Here is a 13,009-nt window from a genome sequence, read left to right as displayed (position 1 = left end):
ACGACCCTGTATGAATATGATTTAATGTCTCTCTGTGAGCCTGCACTGTCTAACAGCTGATAATGTCATTACGTTTCCATCAGAGAAAGGCCTAATTATCGACTGTAGTGGCTCTGGGTTTGGTCGGATCAATAACTTCTCCTTCTTGTCCTCTCATCCTTTATAAGTATATTTAATCATAATGCTTATTAAACCTTCTAAGCACCGTTCCAGCATTTGTTTTAATGGATATTTAATTCAATAAAAGGCAGCGACAAAAAAAAGAAAAGTCTTCCACATGAATAAAAAAAAAGGACCTGTTTTTCGTGCAATTAGCTGCAATCCTAATGTTGTTGCATTTGTTAAGGTTGTCCCAGAGACATGGTGCATTATGGGAAACCCAAGCTTCTTACCCTGTTTCCCTTCGCCAAAAAACCCTCCCCATGGTCCGAGATAAAACCCAGCACTCTGGTACTGCCGGTACCTTCACTCAGCCTAATTGGCTTGTCTGTCTTTTGCCAGATAGTCTAACCTGTGTGTGTGTGTGTGTGTGTGTGTGTGTGTGTGTGTGTGGTGTGTGTGTGTGTGTGTGGTGTGTGTGTGTGTGTGTGTGTGTGTGTGTGTGTGTGTGTGTGTGTGTGTGTGTGTGTGTGTGTGTGTGTGTGTGTGTGTGTGTGTGTGTGTGTGTGTGTGTGTGTGTGTGTGTGTGTTTCCCCCTGCAGGCTTCGAGCTGCTGTATCAGCCTGAAGTGGTGAGGCTGTACCTGTCTCTGCTGACGGAGAGCCAGAACTACAACACCCTGGAGGCGGCTGCAGGCGCTCTGCAGAACCTCAGCGCTGGACAGTGGACCGTAAGTCCCTGAGGAGGAGGGGGGGGGGGGTTGGAGGGGCACAACACGAGGACACTATGTCCTGTCTGAATGTTAGATTGTATTTGCACACATGTTGTATTTTTGCAAAGTCTGTCCTGATGGTTGACCTTTCAGTAGCAGGTGCAGGAATACAGAGTCTGAAGGGTTTAGAGGTTTAGGGTTTATCAATCTGGATACTTCCTTATTACACTGACGGGTCGTCGGTCTGCAGAGAGGGCAAAAGTACACACATCCTTTACTCAAGTAGAAGTACAGATACTCGTGTTTAAAAATACTCTGGTAAAAGTAGAAGTACTGACTAAACTTCTTTACTCAAGTGAAAGTAAAGAGGCTTTGAAATGTACTTCAGTAAAAAGTACCCATAACTAGCAGCTGTTTTAAAGAGTACCTGACCTCCCTTTATATTAATAGAACAATAATGTCATTGTTAGCTAATGAATGTTTCCATGCTGAACAACGGCAACATGACAACGTTTCCATTGGTCCCTCTTCTTTAGAGAAGACCAGGAAATTATGGATACACGGATCGTGTTCAAATCAATAGGCACGCAATGACTCTAAAGAATAATGATCACGCATCAAACACACATTCAGACTAAAGGAACCAGCTGTTTGGAAAATGAGAGAAGTAGAAAGTACAAGTATTTGTGTTCAACATGTAAGAAGTAGAAAGTACAGGTATTTGTGTTCAACATGTAAGAAGTAGAAAGTACAGGTATTTGAGTTCAACATGTAAGAAGTAGAAAGTACAGGTATTTGTGTTCAACATGTAAGAAGTAGAAAGTACAGGTATTTGTGTTCAAAATGTAAGAAGTAGAAAGTACAGGTATTTGAGTTCAACATGTAAGAAGTAGAAAGTACAGGTATTTGTGTTCAACATGTAAGAAGTAGAAAGTACAGGTATTTGAGTTCAACATGTAAGAAGTAGAAAGTACAGGTATTTGTGTTCAACATGTAAGAAGTAGAAGAAGTACAGGTATTTGAGTTCAACATGTAAGAAGTAGAAAGTACAGGTATTTGAGTTCAACATGTAAGAAGTAGAAAGTACAGGTATTTGAGTTCAACATGTAAGAAGTAGAAAGTACAGGTATTTGAGTTCAACATGTAAGAAGTAGAAAGTAAAAAGTCATCAGAAAAATAAGTAGTGGAGTAAAGTACTGATATCAGAAACATGTACTTAAGTACAGTAACGAAGTATTTGTACTCCACTACTTCCCACCTCTGTGGGTTGAACACTTGTTCATGTCAATTTCGACTCAGTAGTGTTGTCTTAAATCACACTCAGCTGCTTTGACTTCAAGTGACGATAGCCATGTTTAACCAGCTAGCTAGCAATGATTGTATGCAGTACCAAAACATTACAGACTACTCAATTAACCCTTTAAAATAACGGTGGCTTCTTTTTGGCACCAGTATAGTGGTATGTTGCCTAAATAGTGTGAAAACCCATTGGTATAACTGCTTAGTGCTCTTTCAACCAGGTCTGTAACTTCCGTTAGGCGAGAGTGTGAGAAGAGCCCTCCTTTCACCTCAACTCTTTGACTCTGTGTCATCTGGGTACTCAAAGTGCATTGTGCCACAGAAAAAACACCTATGCACTCAAAACAAAAGGTGAAAGTACAGAGGTATTTGAGACACGGCGTACGTGTTGATGCACTGTCTCTTCAAATCATATAAGCAGTGTGTAAACAGGAAATAGTCTCAGACTGTGTTTTCTGATCGTATCAGACTGAAAACTCACATGACTGCACATAATCTAGAGTTTAGAGTGTCCTTAGCAACGGTCTGTTATCAAAAAATAGCAGATCGCTGAGTTTCAAAATAAACCAATCAGTTTCCAGGAGTCAAACAAGCCGTGAAATAAGAAGGATGACACGAACAGATAAGGGTTAGATAACTGAAGCAGCCCAAACTTTCCTCTGGAGATGTTTGCCTCTGATGATGGATGATATAAAAGCCTCCTCACACAGGATCAGACTTTTATTCCAATTAGAGCGGCTGCTGTGGAGCAGAGAGAGGCCGTCTGCTCTCAGTGAGTTATCAACAGGGAAGGCTAGTTGTCAGATGCCAGTTTACGAGCAGCACCTCAGACTGGAGCGGTCACTCGTGTTATTTCCAGCAGGCAGAGCTTCTCTTTACACCCGTGTGTCAGCCTATAAACACATCCTTCAGTCCTGAATCAGCAGCACCCCCCCCCCTCTCTCTCTAGGGGAAAAACGCCTCCACTAATTCTTTAGAGTTTCAGCCCAGAGTCTCTCATTCAGCGTTAATAATTCAGCAGTAGTGATTTTCAGCTCAGGTGAGCATTTTGAGGAGAAATCCTCTGTTCCTTTTGGTTTTTTCCTGTTGGACTGATCAGAATGACTGAATTATCTTTAAAGGCGCCCTATTATGTGTTTTTGGGGGCGGTTTTCCCTTTCCCGTAATGTGTTCAATACGCTTTTGTGCATGCATTCAGTCAAATAGTCACATCAATATCCAACACTCGCACTCCTATTGGCTAGCGCTCCTACACATTGTAAATTATAGGCTAAGGGGCGGGATATCTCTAAGCGATTGACCAATCACAACAGAGCTGGCCAGCTAACCAATCAGAGCAGACTGGGCTCTGGTTTCAGACAGAGGGTGAAAAGAGGTGATGCAGCACAGGCAGTATGAGAACAATTAAGAGCTTTTTGAACATCACTACATACTGATATACACCTGAACATCAGCAGGAGAGGACTCTTTAAAGTAGAGACACTACATACTGATATACACCTGCACATCAGCAGGAGAGGACTCTTTAAAGTAGAGACACTACATACTGATATACACCTGAACATCAGCAGGAGAGGACTCTTTAAAGTAGAGACACTACATACTGATATACTCCTGAAACATCAGCAGGAGAGGACTCTTTTAAAGTAGAGACACTACTACTGATATACACCTGAACATCAGCAGGGAGAGGGACTCTTTAAAGTAGAGACACTACATACTGATATACACCTGAACATCAGCAGTAGATGACTCTTTAAAGTAGAGACACTACATACTGATATACACCTGAACATCAGCAGGAGAGGACTCTTTAAAGTAGAGACACTACATAGTGATATACACCTGGACATCAGCAGGAGAGGACTCTTTAAAGTAGAGACACTACATACTGATATACACCTGGACATCAGCAGGAGAGGACTCTTTAAAGTAGAGACACTACATACTGATATACACCTGAACATCAGCAGGAGAGGACTCTTTAAAGCAGAGATACTACATACTGATATACACCTGGACATCAGCAGGAGAGGACTCTTTAAAGTAGAGACACTACATACTGATATACACCTGAACATCAGCAGGAGAGGACTCTTTAAAGTAGAGACACTACATACTGATATACACCTGGACATCAGCAGGAGAGGGACTCTTTAAAGTAGAGACACTACATACTGATATACACCCTGGACATCAGCAGGAGAGGACTCTTTAAAGTAGAGACACTACATACTGATATACACCCTGAACATCAGCAGTAGATGACTCTTTAAAGTAGAGACACTACATACTGATATACACCTGGACATCAGCAGGAGAGGACTCTTTAAAGTAGAGACACTACATACTGATATACACTTGGACATCAGCAGGAGAGGACTCTTTAAAGTAGAGACACTACATACTGATATACACCTGAACATCAGCAGGAGAGGACTCTTTAAAGTAGAGACACTACATACTGATATACACCTGAACATCAGCAGGAGGAGGACTCTTTAAAGTAGAGCCACTACATACTGATATACACCTGAACATCAGCAGGAGAGGACTCTTTAAAGTAGAGACACTACATACTGATATACACCTGAACATCAGCAGGAGAGGACTCTTTAAAGTAGAGACCACTACATACTGATATACACCTGAACATCAGCAGGAGAGGACTCTTTAAAGTAGAGACACTACATACTGATATACACCTGAACATCAGCAGGAGAGGACTCTTTAAAGTAGAGACACTACATACTGATATACACCTGAACATCAGCAGGAGAGGACTCTTTAAAGTAGAGACACTACATACTGATATACACCTGGACATCAGCAGGAGAGGACTCTTTAAGTAGAGCCACTACATACTGATATACACCTGAACATCAGCAGGAGAGGACTCTTTAAAGTAGAGACACTACATACTGATATACACCTGAACATCAGCAGGAGAGGACTCTTTAAAGTAGAGACACTACATACTGATATACATCTGAACATCAGCAGAGAGGACTCTTTAAAGTAGAGACACTACACACTGATATACACCTGAACATCAGCAGGAGAGGACTCTTTAAAGTAGAGACACTACATACTGATATACACCTGGACATCAGCAGGAGAGGACTCTTTAAAGTAGAGACACTACATACTGATATACACCTGGACATCAGCAGGAGAGGACTCTTTAAAGTAGAGACACTACATACTGATATACACCTGAACATCAGCAGGAGAGGACTCTTTAAAAAAAAATCCTACTTTTGTTGTGTTCTTATTTGATTTTCAACCTGTGTTTACCTCTTAATTGTTAGCTAGACTTATTGTATTTGCCCTATGAAGTTCCTCCTCTGTAGCACAAAAAAAGCCCCCTTTGGAGCCGTTGTGACATCACTCTGTCACATCTGGACGAAGCATGCCCTGCTCCCTGAGAGGATAGAGCCGCTTCTTTCAATCCTCTTCAGTCCTTGCTCCTTCTTATTACTCTACCACTGGATCGACATGTCTCTTAAAGCAGTGGTTCTCAAATGGGGGTACACGGACCCCTAGGGGTACGTTGGAGTACTGCAGGGGGTACGTGAGATTTATTTTATGTTAATGATAAAAAAAACATAAGTAATGCATTTAAACAAACTACTAATAGTAGATTAACTACTTAATTCAAAGGTTACAGAAACTCTGGATAATAACACGGGAAAAATAAACGGGGTGCTCTCTTTTCCTCTCCCTCTCCTGACAGCACGTCAGTCTCGTGCAGCTCGCTGAACCTGTAATAAGTGACCCGACAGTAAAGAATAAATATATTTATAACTAGTTTAGCTAGATCCAGAGTAGATACACTAGCTAAGTGTGTTAGGTCTAACTCTTAGTGTATTTTGCTCGGCTCAACGGTCCGTCACAGCGGCGGAGCTGTGATCATGCAGAGCTGCGTGTTCTCCGTCAGCAGCAGCTGATCTGATCCCTCTCTCTCGTCCGATTATACTTCTCTCGCGTTTATGTCCAAATCTATCAGATCTAGCTAGTTCTAGTTAATTATTTGACTGCCTGCTTTTCAAAGGACCTAAACAATAAGCGTTGCTTGGCAACGGCCTGTGGCCGCAAAGTAGCGCAGCATTATGCATAATGTTTTTATGAGGAGTCAAAATCCCATGCTCATAAAATGCTCATATTTGTTTTCTCTTCATTCCCCACACCCCAAAATAAATAAATAAACCAATTTTAGGAAAAGTAAGGAAGTTTGAGCAGAGTGGGTTTTATATGAACAGAGTTACACATATTTCAAAAGGCAAAGTGTAATAACTGCAGTTTGCCTCCCTGTCAGAATGACAAAGATCTCAGTGAAGCTCAAGCCCATGTTTCACTACACTGTAATTACAACTTATTAAAAAGATCAGTTCAATGCAACTAATGTCGTCTTAGTGTTATTGCATGATGTTAAAATTGGTTTGCCATGAATTTAGTGATGGATTGTAAACATTTGAAATGTAGCATTTAAGTTTTTCTCAGTTACAAGGTTGATGTTTTAATAAATCAGACACTGATGGTGCAGCGCTGTACTGTACCTCTTTATATAGGCTTTTCTTCCCTAACAAATTGTTTCTGCACTGATCAGGGGGTACTTGGCTGCATTTTATTTTCAAAGGGGGTACATGATTGAAAAAAGTTTGAGAACCACTGTCTTAAAGCTTACTACTGCCACCTAGTGGATCACCCAGGCCTGTCCTTGCCTTAATTACATCTCTCGGGGTCTCAGTGCTTAGAAGATAAATCCTTTTATGTCAAACTTAATGTTTCATGGAACAAAAAAAATGAGACGTAAAACCCACTGATGTTTAAATGAAGACAAATGATATCACATGTCCATTCAGAGTCCCGCTGTGTGATGTTGTGAATAAGTCAAGGAGCAGAGCTTGTAGTTAGTGTGTGGTGTGTGTGTGTGTGTGTGTGTGTGTGTGTGTGTGTGTGTGTGTGTGTGTGTGTGTGTGTGTGTGTGTGTGTGTGTGTGTGTGTGTGGTGTGTGTGTGTGTGTGTGTGTGTGTGTGTGTGTGTGTGTGTGTGTGTGTGTGTGTGTGTGTGTGTGTGTGGTGTGTGTGTGTGTGTGTGTGTGTGTGTGTGTGTGTGTGTGTGTGTGTCCTCATGGAGGTGACCTGGGCTCCTTCAGTGGAGCGTTCCCCGTGGTACCAAAAGATGTATGGTGATGCTGGGCAGCTCCCAGGTGGGTTTGTGCGTGTCTGCATGAATGTCAACAGGAAGTAGCTGTCAGTGTGGAGGTTAAAGGTTACAAATTATGAAAAGTAGTCACATCCCGCCCTCTTTCTACCCTCCAGTGGTCCAACTACATCCGAGCCACGGTGCGTAAGGAGAAAGGTCTTCCCATCCTGGTGGAGCTGCTGCGCTCTGACTCTGATAAGGTGGTGCGGGCGGTGTCCATCGCGCTGAGAAACCTCTCCATCGACCGCCGCAACAAGGACCTGATCGGTACCAACAACAGCCTCACACTGATTTAACATGGCATCATTGATGAAGCATTTTGGTTCCAAATCGACGGACATATTGTAGACTTTGTTGTTAGATACGGAGCGTCTGAAAGGAAATGTTAAAACATCTTTCAAACGATACTCAGGCGTATTAACTTTGAAAGGCTGTATTTATTCCTCCTTACCATAAATGTAATTTAACTCCATTGTATGAGATGGTGTAAAAAAATCCCAATTTTGTGCAAAAATACATTTCAAATGTCATTTAAAGCTAATATGAGGATGCAGCAGTGTGAGTTTATCGATTTGTCGTCTTCCAAAGTTCCTCCAAAGAATGTCTTAATCTCTTTTTATATTTGTTTATGTTAAATCTAACCACTGTAGTTTGATTAAATAGAGTATTTTGAAGCAAATAACAATAATGTATATGTATTCAAAGCAAGAATATGCTGTCTGAAATCCTAGTGAAACAGCATGACACACGTATCGCCTCTATAAAACCCGTTAAGGCATATTTAATAGTAAGCCTGATATAATTACCTGTTTCCTTTGTGATCTTGATTAGATTTAAAATGAATCACTATTACTAACATTATTAACCTTTAAAATAATGTGCCCTAACAGGAAGTTATGCCATGCGGGACCTGGTGAGCAACCTGCCGTCGGGCCAGCAGCGGCCGGCTAAGAACCTGGAGGAGGACACGGTGGTGGCCATCCTGAACACCATCCACGAGATCGTGACCGACTCCTCGGAGAACGCCCGCTCCCTCGCTCAGGCGCAGGCCATCGAGAAGCTGGTGGCCATCAACCGGACCAGGTGAGACTCAATCAATACAGACTGTGGTGGGGTGTAATGAAGTACATTCAGTACTGAACTTGAGTACAGTACTTATTTAATTACACTACATTTTAGAAGCCAATATTGTTCTTTTTTCTCCACCAAATGTATTCACATTTTTGACTAATATAAGATCCAAATAAACGAATACAAAAATAATAACCTATAATTATAAGTGAGGATATCCCGCAGCCGTAAATAAAGTAATTCATATTATTTCAATATTACTGGCTTTGATGAACACATGAATGCATCAAGAATCATATGATTGTATTGTGGGCCACTATACAAGTCTTTTTATTTTTGTTAGTTAAGTATATTTTGATGCCAGTACTTTTACAAAAGTATGAGTGAATGAATGCAAGACTTTTAGTTGTAAGAGAGTATTTTTACAATTGAATATCACTACTTTTACTTATCTGATTACTTCTTCCACCTGGGTACACAGTACATCCCAAATGAATGTCACTTACTGTACAACATGTACAAAGTTATGATTTCTAGATAAAGTGCATTCAAACCATTATTTTTAAAGAATGTATGAATTAAGTAAGCTACTTTTTACACATAGGCCGCCCTATGAATATGCCCAATTAAACACTTAAAACTCGTTGCCTTTTTTCAAAAATAAGCTTCCTTAAAGGTGGGGTAGGTAAGTTAGAGAATCGGCTCGAGATACACTTTTTGTTATCTTCCATTGAATGCTCTTAACTTCCCGATAGCAATGAATATCTTAAGTGCCTTGACAAAAAATCCATAAAAAAACTTCATCAGTGGAAGCCGTAGCGACAGCCTTCCATCTGTGCACAAACTTATATCGTGCCCTCATTGGTCATGTGCGCTTTCGTGTGTGTTGGAGGAGGGGCTCTGTAAGGAAGTGGCAGATTTTTTCCGGCTGTGTATTTTCAAATTCTAGCGCACTCGAGCTGGTTTCTCCAAAATTACCTACCCCACCTTTAAGTATATTTTGATGCCAGTACTTTTACTCAAGTAAAAGTATGAGTGAATGAATGCAGGACTTGTACTTACAATTTAATATCACTACTATTACTTATCTGATTACTTCTTCCACCTGTGTACACAGTACATCCCAAATTAATGTGACTTTACAACATGTCAAAAGTTAAGATTTTAAGAATGTATGTATTAAGTAAGCTACCTTTTACACATAGGCCGCCCTATATTGAATATGCACAATTAAATACTCAAAACTTATTGCCTTTTTTCAAAAATAAGCTTCCTTAAAGAGTTCATATTTTACCCAATTACTCACTATGCCCAGTGATGCTGTAACACACGTTTTCCTATCATCGATTTAATACTGTAGGTCAATCTAATTATATTTCCGACAGTGAGCCAAACACACACTATGCATTCATATCCATGTGAACCGTGCCACAAGTAAAGAAACACCGTGGAGACACGTGTAATAATTACTGCGTGACCTTGAATGCAACGAGCCTTTAAAATCATGGAGGATAATGCAATGTGTCTCTAATGGCTCCCACAATGCTTTACTCTAACAAGCTGCGCCCACACACACATGACAACACACCACACATTAATTAACAGGCTTTCAGAAGCATTGTTATAGAGGGGGGGTCTCTGAAGTTGCTGCTTATATAAGAGTGTCGTCATACTTCTAAAGCTCTCCACAACAACCTTGTAATGAAAACTCTCAGATATGAACGCAGGTATTCTAAAGAGTTGTTTTTAAATGACCGCAGTGTCAGCCAGTCAAACTGAAGTGTGTCTACCTTGCTTTTAATTTAACATCAAGAGCACTTCTCAAAGTCCCGTCCTTGTGAGGTGAAGTGTTGATCAGAGAGTCGCTCTAACTAGCATGAGTATACAAAATAATTCACTCTCAGACCAAATAGCTGAATTTCCTCTCACCCACATGAGATTAGCATTCTTTGAAGCGCGGCCCCCACCCACATGTAATTAATACTGCCGTCTCAGAGGTAGCTAATGAAAGGAAATTTGCACTCATCTCACTATGAATGAAAAAGTAGACCCTGGAGCAGCTCAGGGGACTCTGCGTCTTTGAATGGAGAGATTGATTTGTGTGCTGTAATACCCAGGCGTCACTGTTTGGGGTTATTTTAGGTTTCTGTCTTTAATTGTTGTTTTTGTATTTCTTCATTTCCTGTCTGTGGCCTCCTCTCAGCCAATCGGCTCGCGAAACCAAGGCTGCGTCCCACGTTCTGCAGACGGTCTGGAGCTATAAGGAACTGAGGAATGCTTTGACCAAGGATGGATGGAACAAAAGCCACTTCCAGGTACAGAAGTCTCATCTTGTAAATCATCACATATTATCTGCATCGTAAGCACTGATGTGGTTATCTCAGGTTCTTAAAGAATATCTTTTATTAACATTTAGAGACACACATGTTGAGCAGAGATGGCGAAAGTACACACATCCTTTACTCAAGTAGAAGTACAGATACTCGTGTTTAAAAATACTCTGGTAAAAGTAGAAGTACTGACTAAACTTCTTTACTCAAGTAAAAGTAAAGAGGCTTTGAAATGTACTTCAGTAGAAAGTACCCATAACTAGCAGCTGTTTTAAAGAGTACCTGACCTCCCTTTATATTAATAGAACAATAATGTCATTGTTAGCTAATGAATGTTTCCATGCTGAACAACGGCAACATGACAACGTTTCCATTGGTCCCTCTTCTTTAGAGAAGACCAGGAAATGATGGATACACGGATCGTGTTCAAATCAATAGGCACGCAATGACTCTAAAGAATAATGATCACGCATCAAACACACATTCAGACTAAAGGAACCAGCTGTTTGGGAAATGAGAGAAGTAGAAAGTACAGGTATTTGAGTTCAACATGTAAGAAGTAGAAAGTACAGGTATTTGTGTTCAACATGTAAGAAGTAGAAAGTACAGCTATTTGAGTTCAACATGTAAGAAGTAGAAAGTACAGGTATTTGAGTTCAACATGTGAGAAGTAGAAAGTACAGGTATTTGTGTTCAACATGTAAGAAGTAGAAAGTACAGGTATTTGAGTTCAACATGTAAGAAGTAGAAAGTACAGGTATTTGTGTTCAACATGTAAGAAGTAGAAAGTACAGGTATTTGAGTTCAACATGTAAGAAGTAGAAAGTACAGGTATTTGTGTTCAACATGTAAGAAGTAGAAAGTACAGGTATTTGGGTTCAACATGTAAGAAGTAGAAAGTACAGGTATTGAGTTCAACATGTAAGAAGTAGAAAGTACAGGTATTTGTGTTCAACATGTAAGAAGTAGAAAGTACAGGTATTTGAGTTCAACATGTAAGAAGTAGAAAGTACAGGTATTTGTGTTCAACATGTAAGAAGTAGAAAGTACAGGTATTTGTGTTCAACATGTAAGAAGTAGAAAGTACAGGTATTTGAGTTCAACATGTAAGAAGTAGAAAGTACAGGTATTTGTGTTCAACATGTAAGAAGTAGAAGTACAGGTATTGAGTTCAACATGTAAGAAGTAGAAAGTACAGGTATTTGGGTTCAACATGTAAGAAGTAGAAAGTACAGGTATTTGAGTTCAACATGTAAGAAGTAGAAAGTACAGGTATTTGAGTTCAACATGTAAGAAGTAGAAAGTACAGGTATTTGAGTTCAACATGTAAGAAGTAGAAAGTACAGGTATTTGGGTTCAACATGTAAGAAGTAGAAAGTACAGGTATTTGAGTTCAACATGTAAGAAGTAGAAAGTACAGGTATTTGGGTTCAACATGTAAGAAGTAGAAAGTACAGGTATTTGGGTTCAACATGTAAGAAGTAAAAGTAAAAAGTCGTCAGTTGGAGTAAAGTACTGATACCAGAAACATGTACTTAAGTACAGTAACGAAGTATCTGTACTCCGCTACTTCCCACCTCTGATGTTGAGAAGAACCACTTAGCTTTAAATAAAGTGTCCCACTAAGAGAGTGTACAAAAAGAGTAGCATCATTAGCAACTACTCATTTCGTAGAATGATTTGAATATAAATCGCCAAAGAACTCCTGCAAAGGCCAATGGTGCGTTCATGTGCTCCTTCGATGGTCCCACTACCCAACTTGGTTTCCGAGTCATTTCTTCAACTATTCCCGAGCTGTAAATACTAATTTGGGGACACTACAAAGAGCTATTAGTGTTTCCAGCATTAGTGGGAAAATGAAAAGCAGATGAAACCGATTAAGTTAGGAATGAAATTTGTCTTCAAATGTTGGCTAATTTTTTCGGTATCGTTGTTCCTACTTAAAGAGGGCATTCATGTGAATTTATCTTTCTGATTAATTCGTCACCACATGAACGTAGCAAATAAAGCAATGTAATTCAAATGTATACTGAGTCAGTGGAACTTGCTGTGGTTCAGATCTGCTGCAATATGTAGCTCCCTGTCCCCTCGGTTTAGTAGTTTTTCATAATCCTGCCAAATTGAACATGTCACTTGTCAACTTTTGTATATGATATTATATTTGTCTGGTCAGAACAACATATTCCCTCGGTTCCACCGGTCCCTGTTGGAGCTGTGATTCTGTGTTCACATGTTTTCTTTCTCTGCTCTCAGCCCACAGCGACAGTCACCCCTAAAGCAACCAAGAACG

The 13,009-nt window shown here is 40.1% G+C and overlaps 1 protein-coding gene across 1 annotated transcript in view; it reads left to right on the top strand.

Moving 5' to 3' along the window:
* arvcfb (ARVCF delta catenin family member b) overlaps window positions 1-10,704 on the top strand; it is a gene marked incomplete at its 3' end in the record, with an annotated part of 335,137 nt that extends 324,433 nt beyond the window's left edge. The window contains exons 14-17 of the mRNA XM_034236288.1: window positions 702-829; window positions 7,435-7,585; window positions 8,209-8,401; window positions 10,593-10,704. Coding sequence (XP_034092179.1) covers window positions 702-829; window positions 7,435-7,585; window positions 8,209-8,401; window positions 10,593-10,704 — 584 coding nt within the window. The remainder of the gene's footprint in view (window positions 1-701; window positions 830-7,434; window positions 7,586-8,208; window positions 8,402-10,592) is intronic.
* Window positions 10,705-13,009: the final 2,305 nt, after the last annotated feature.

The sequence above is a fragment of the Gymnodraco acuticeps genome, unplaced genomic scaffold (assembly GCF_902827175.1).
Source record: "Gymnodraco acuticeps unplaced genomic scaffold, fGymAcu1.1, whole genome shotgun sequence".
In the NCBI taxonomy this organism is placed as follows: domain Eukaryota; kingdom Metazoa; phylum Chordata; class Actinopteri; order Perciformes; family Bathydraconidae; genus Gymnodraco; species Gymnodraco acuticeps.
Note: the sequence above shows the minus strand (reverse complement) of the source record. Positions and strands in the feature narration are given on the sequence as shown.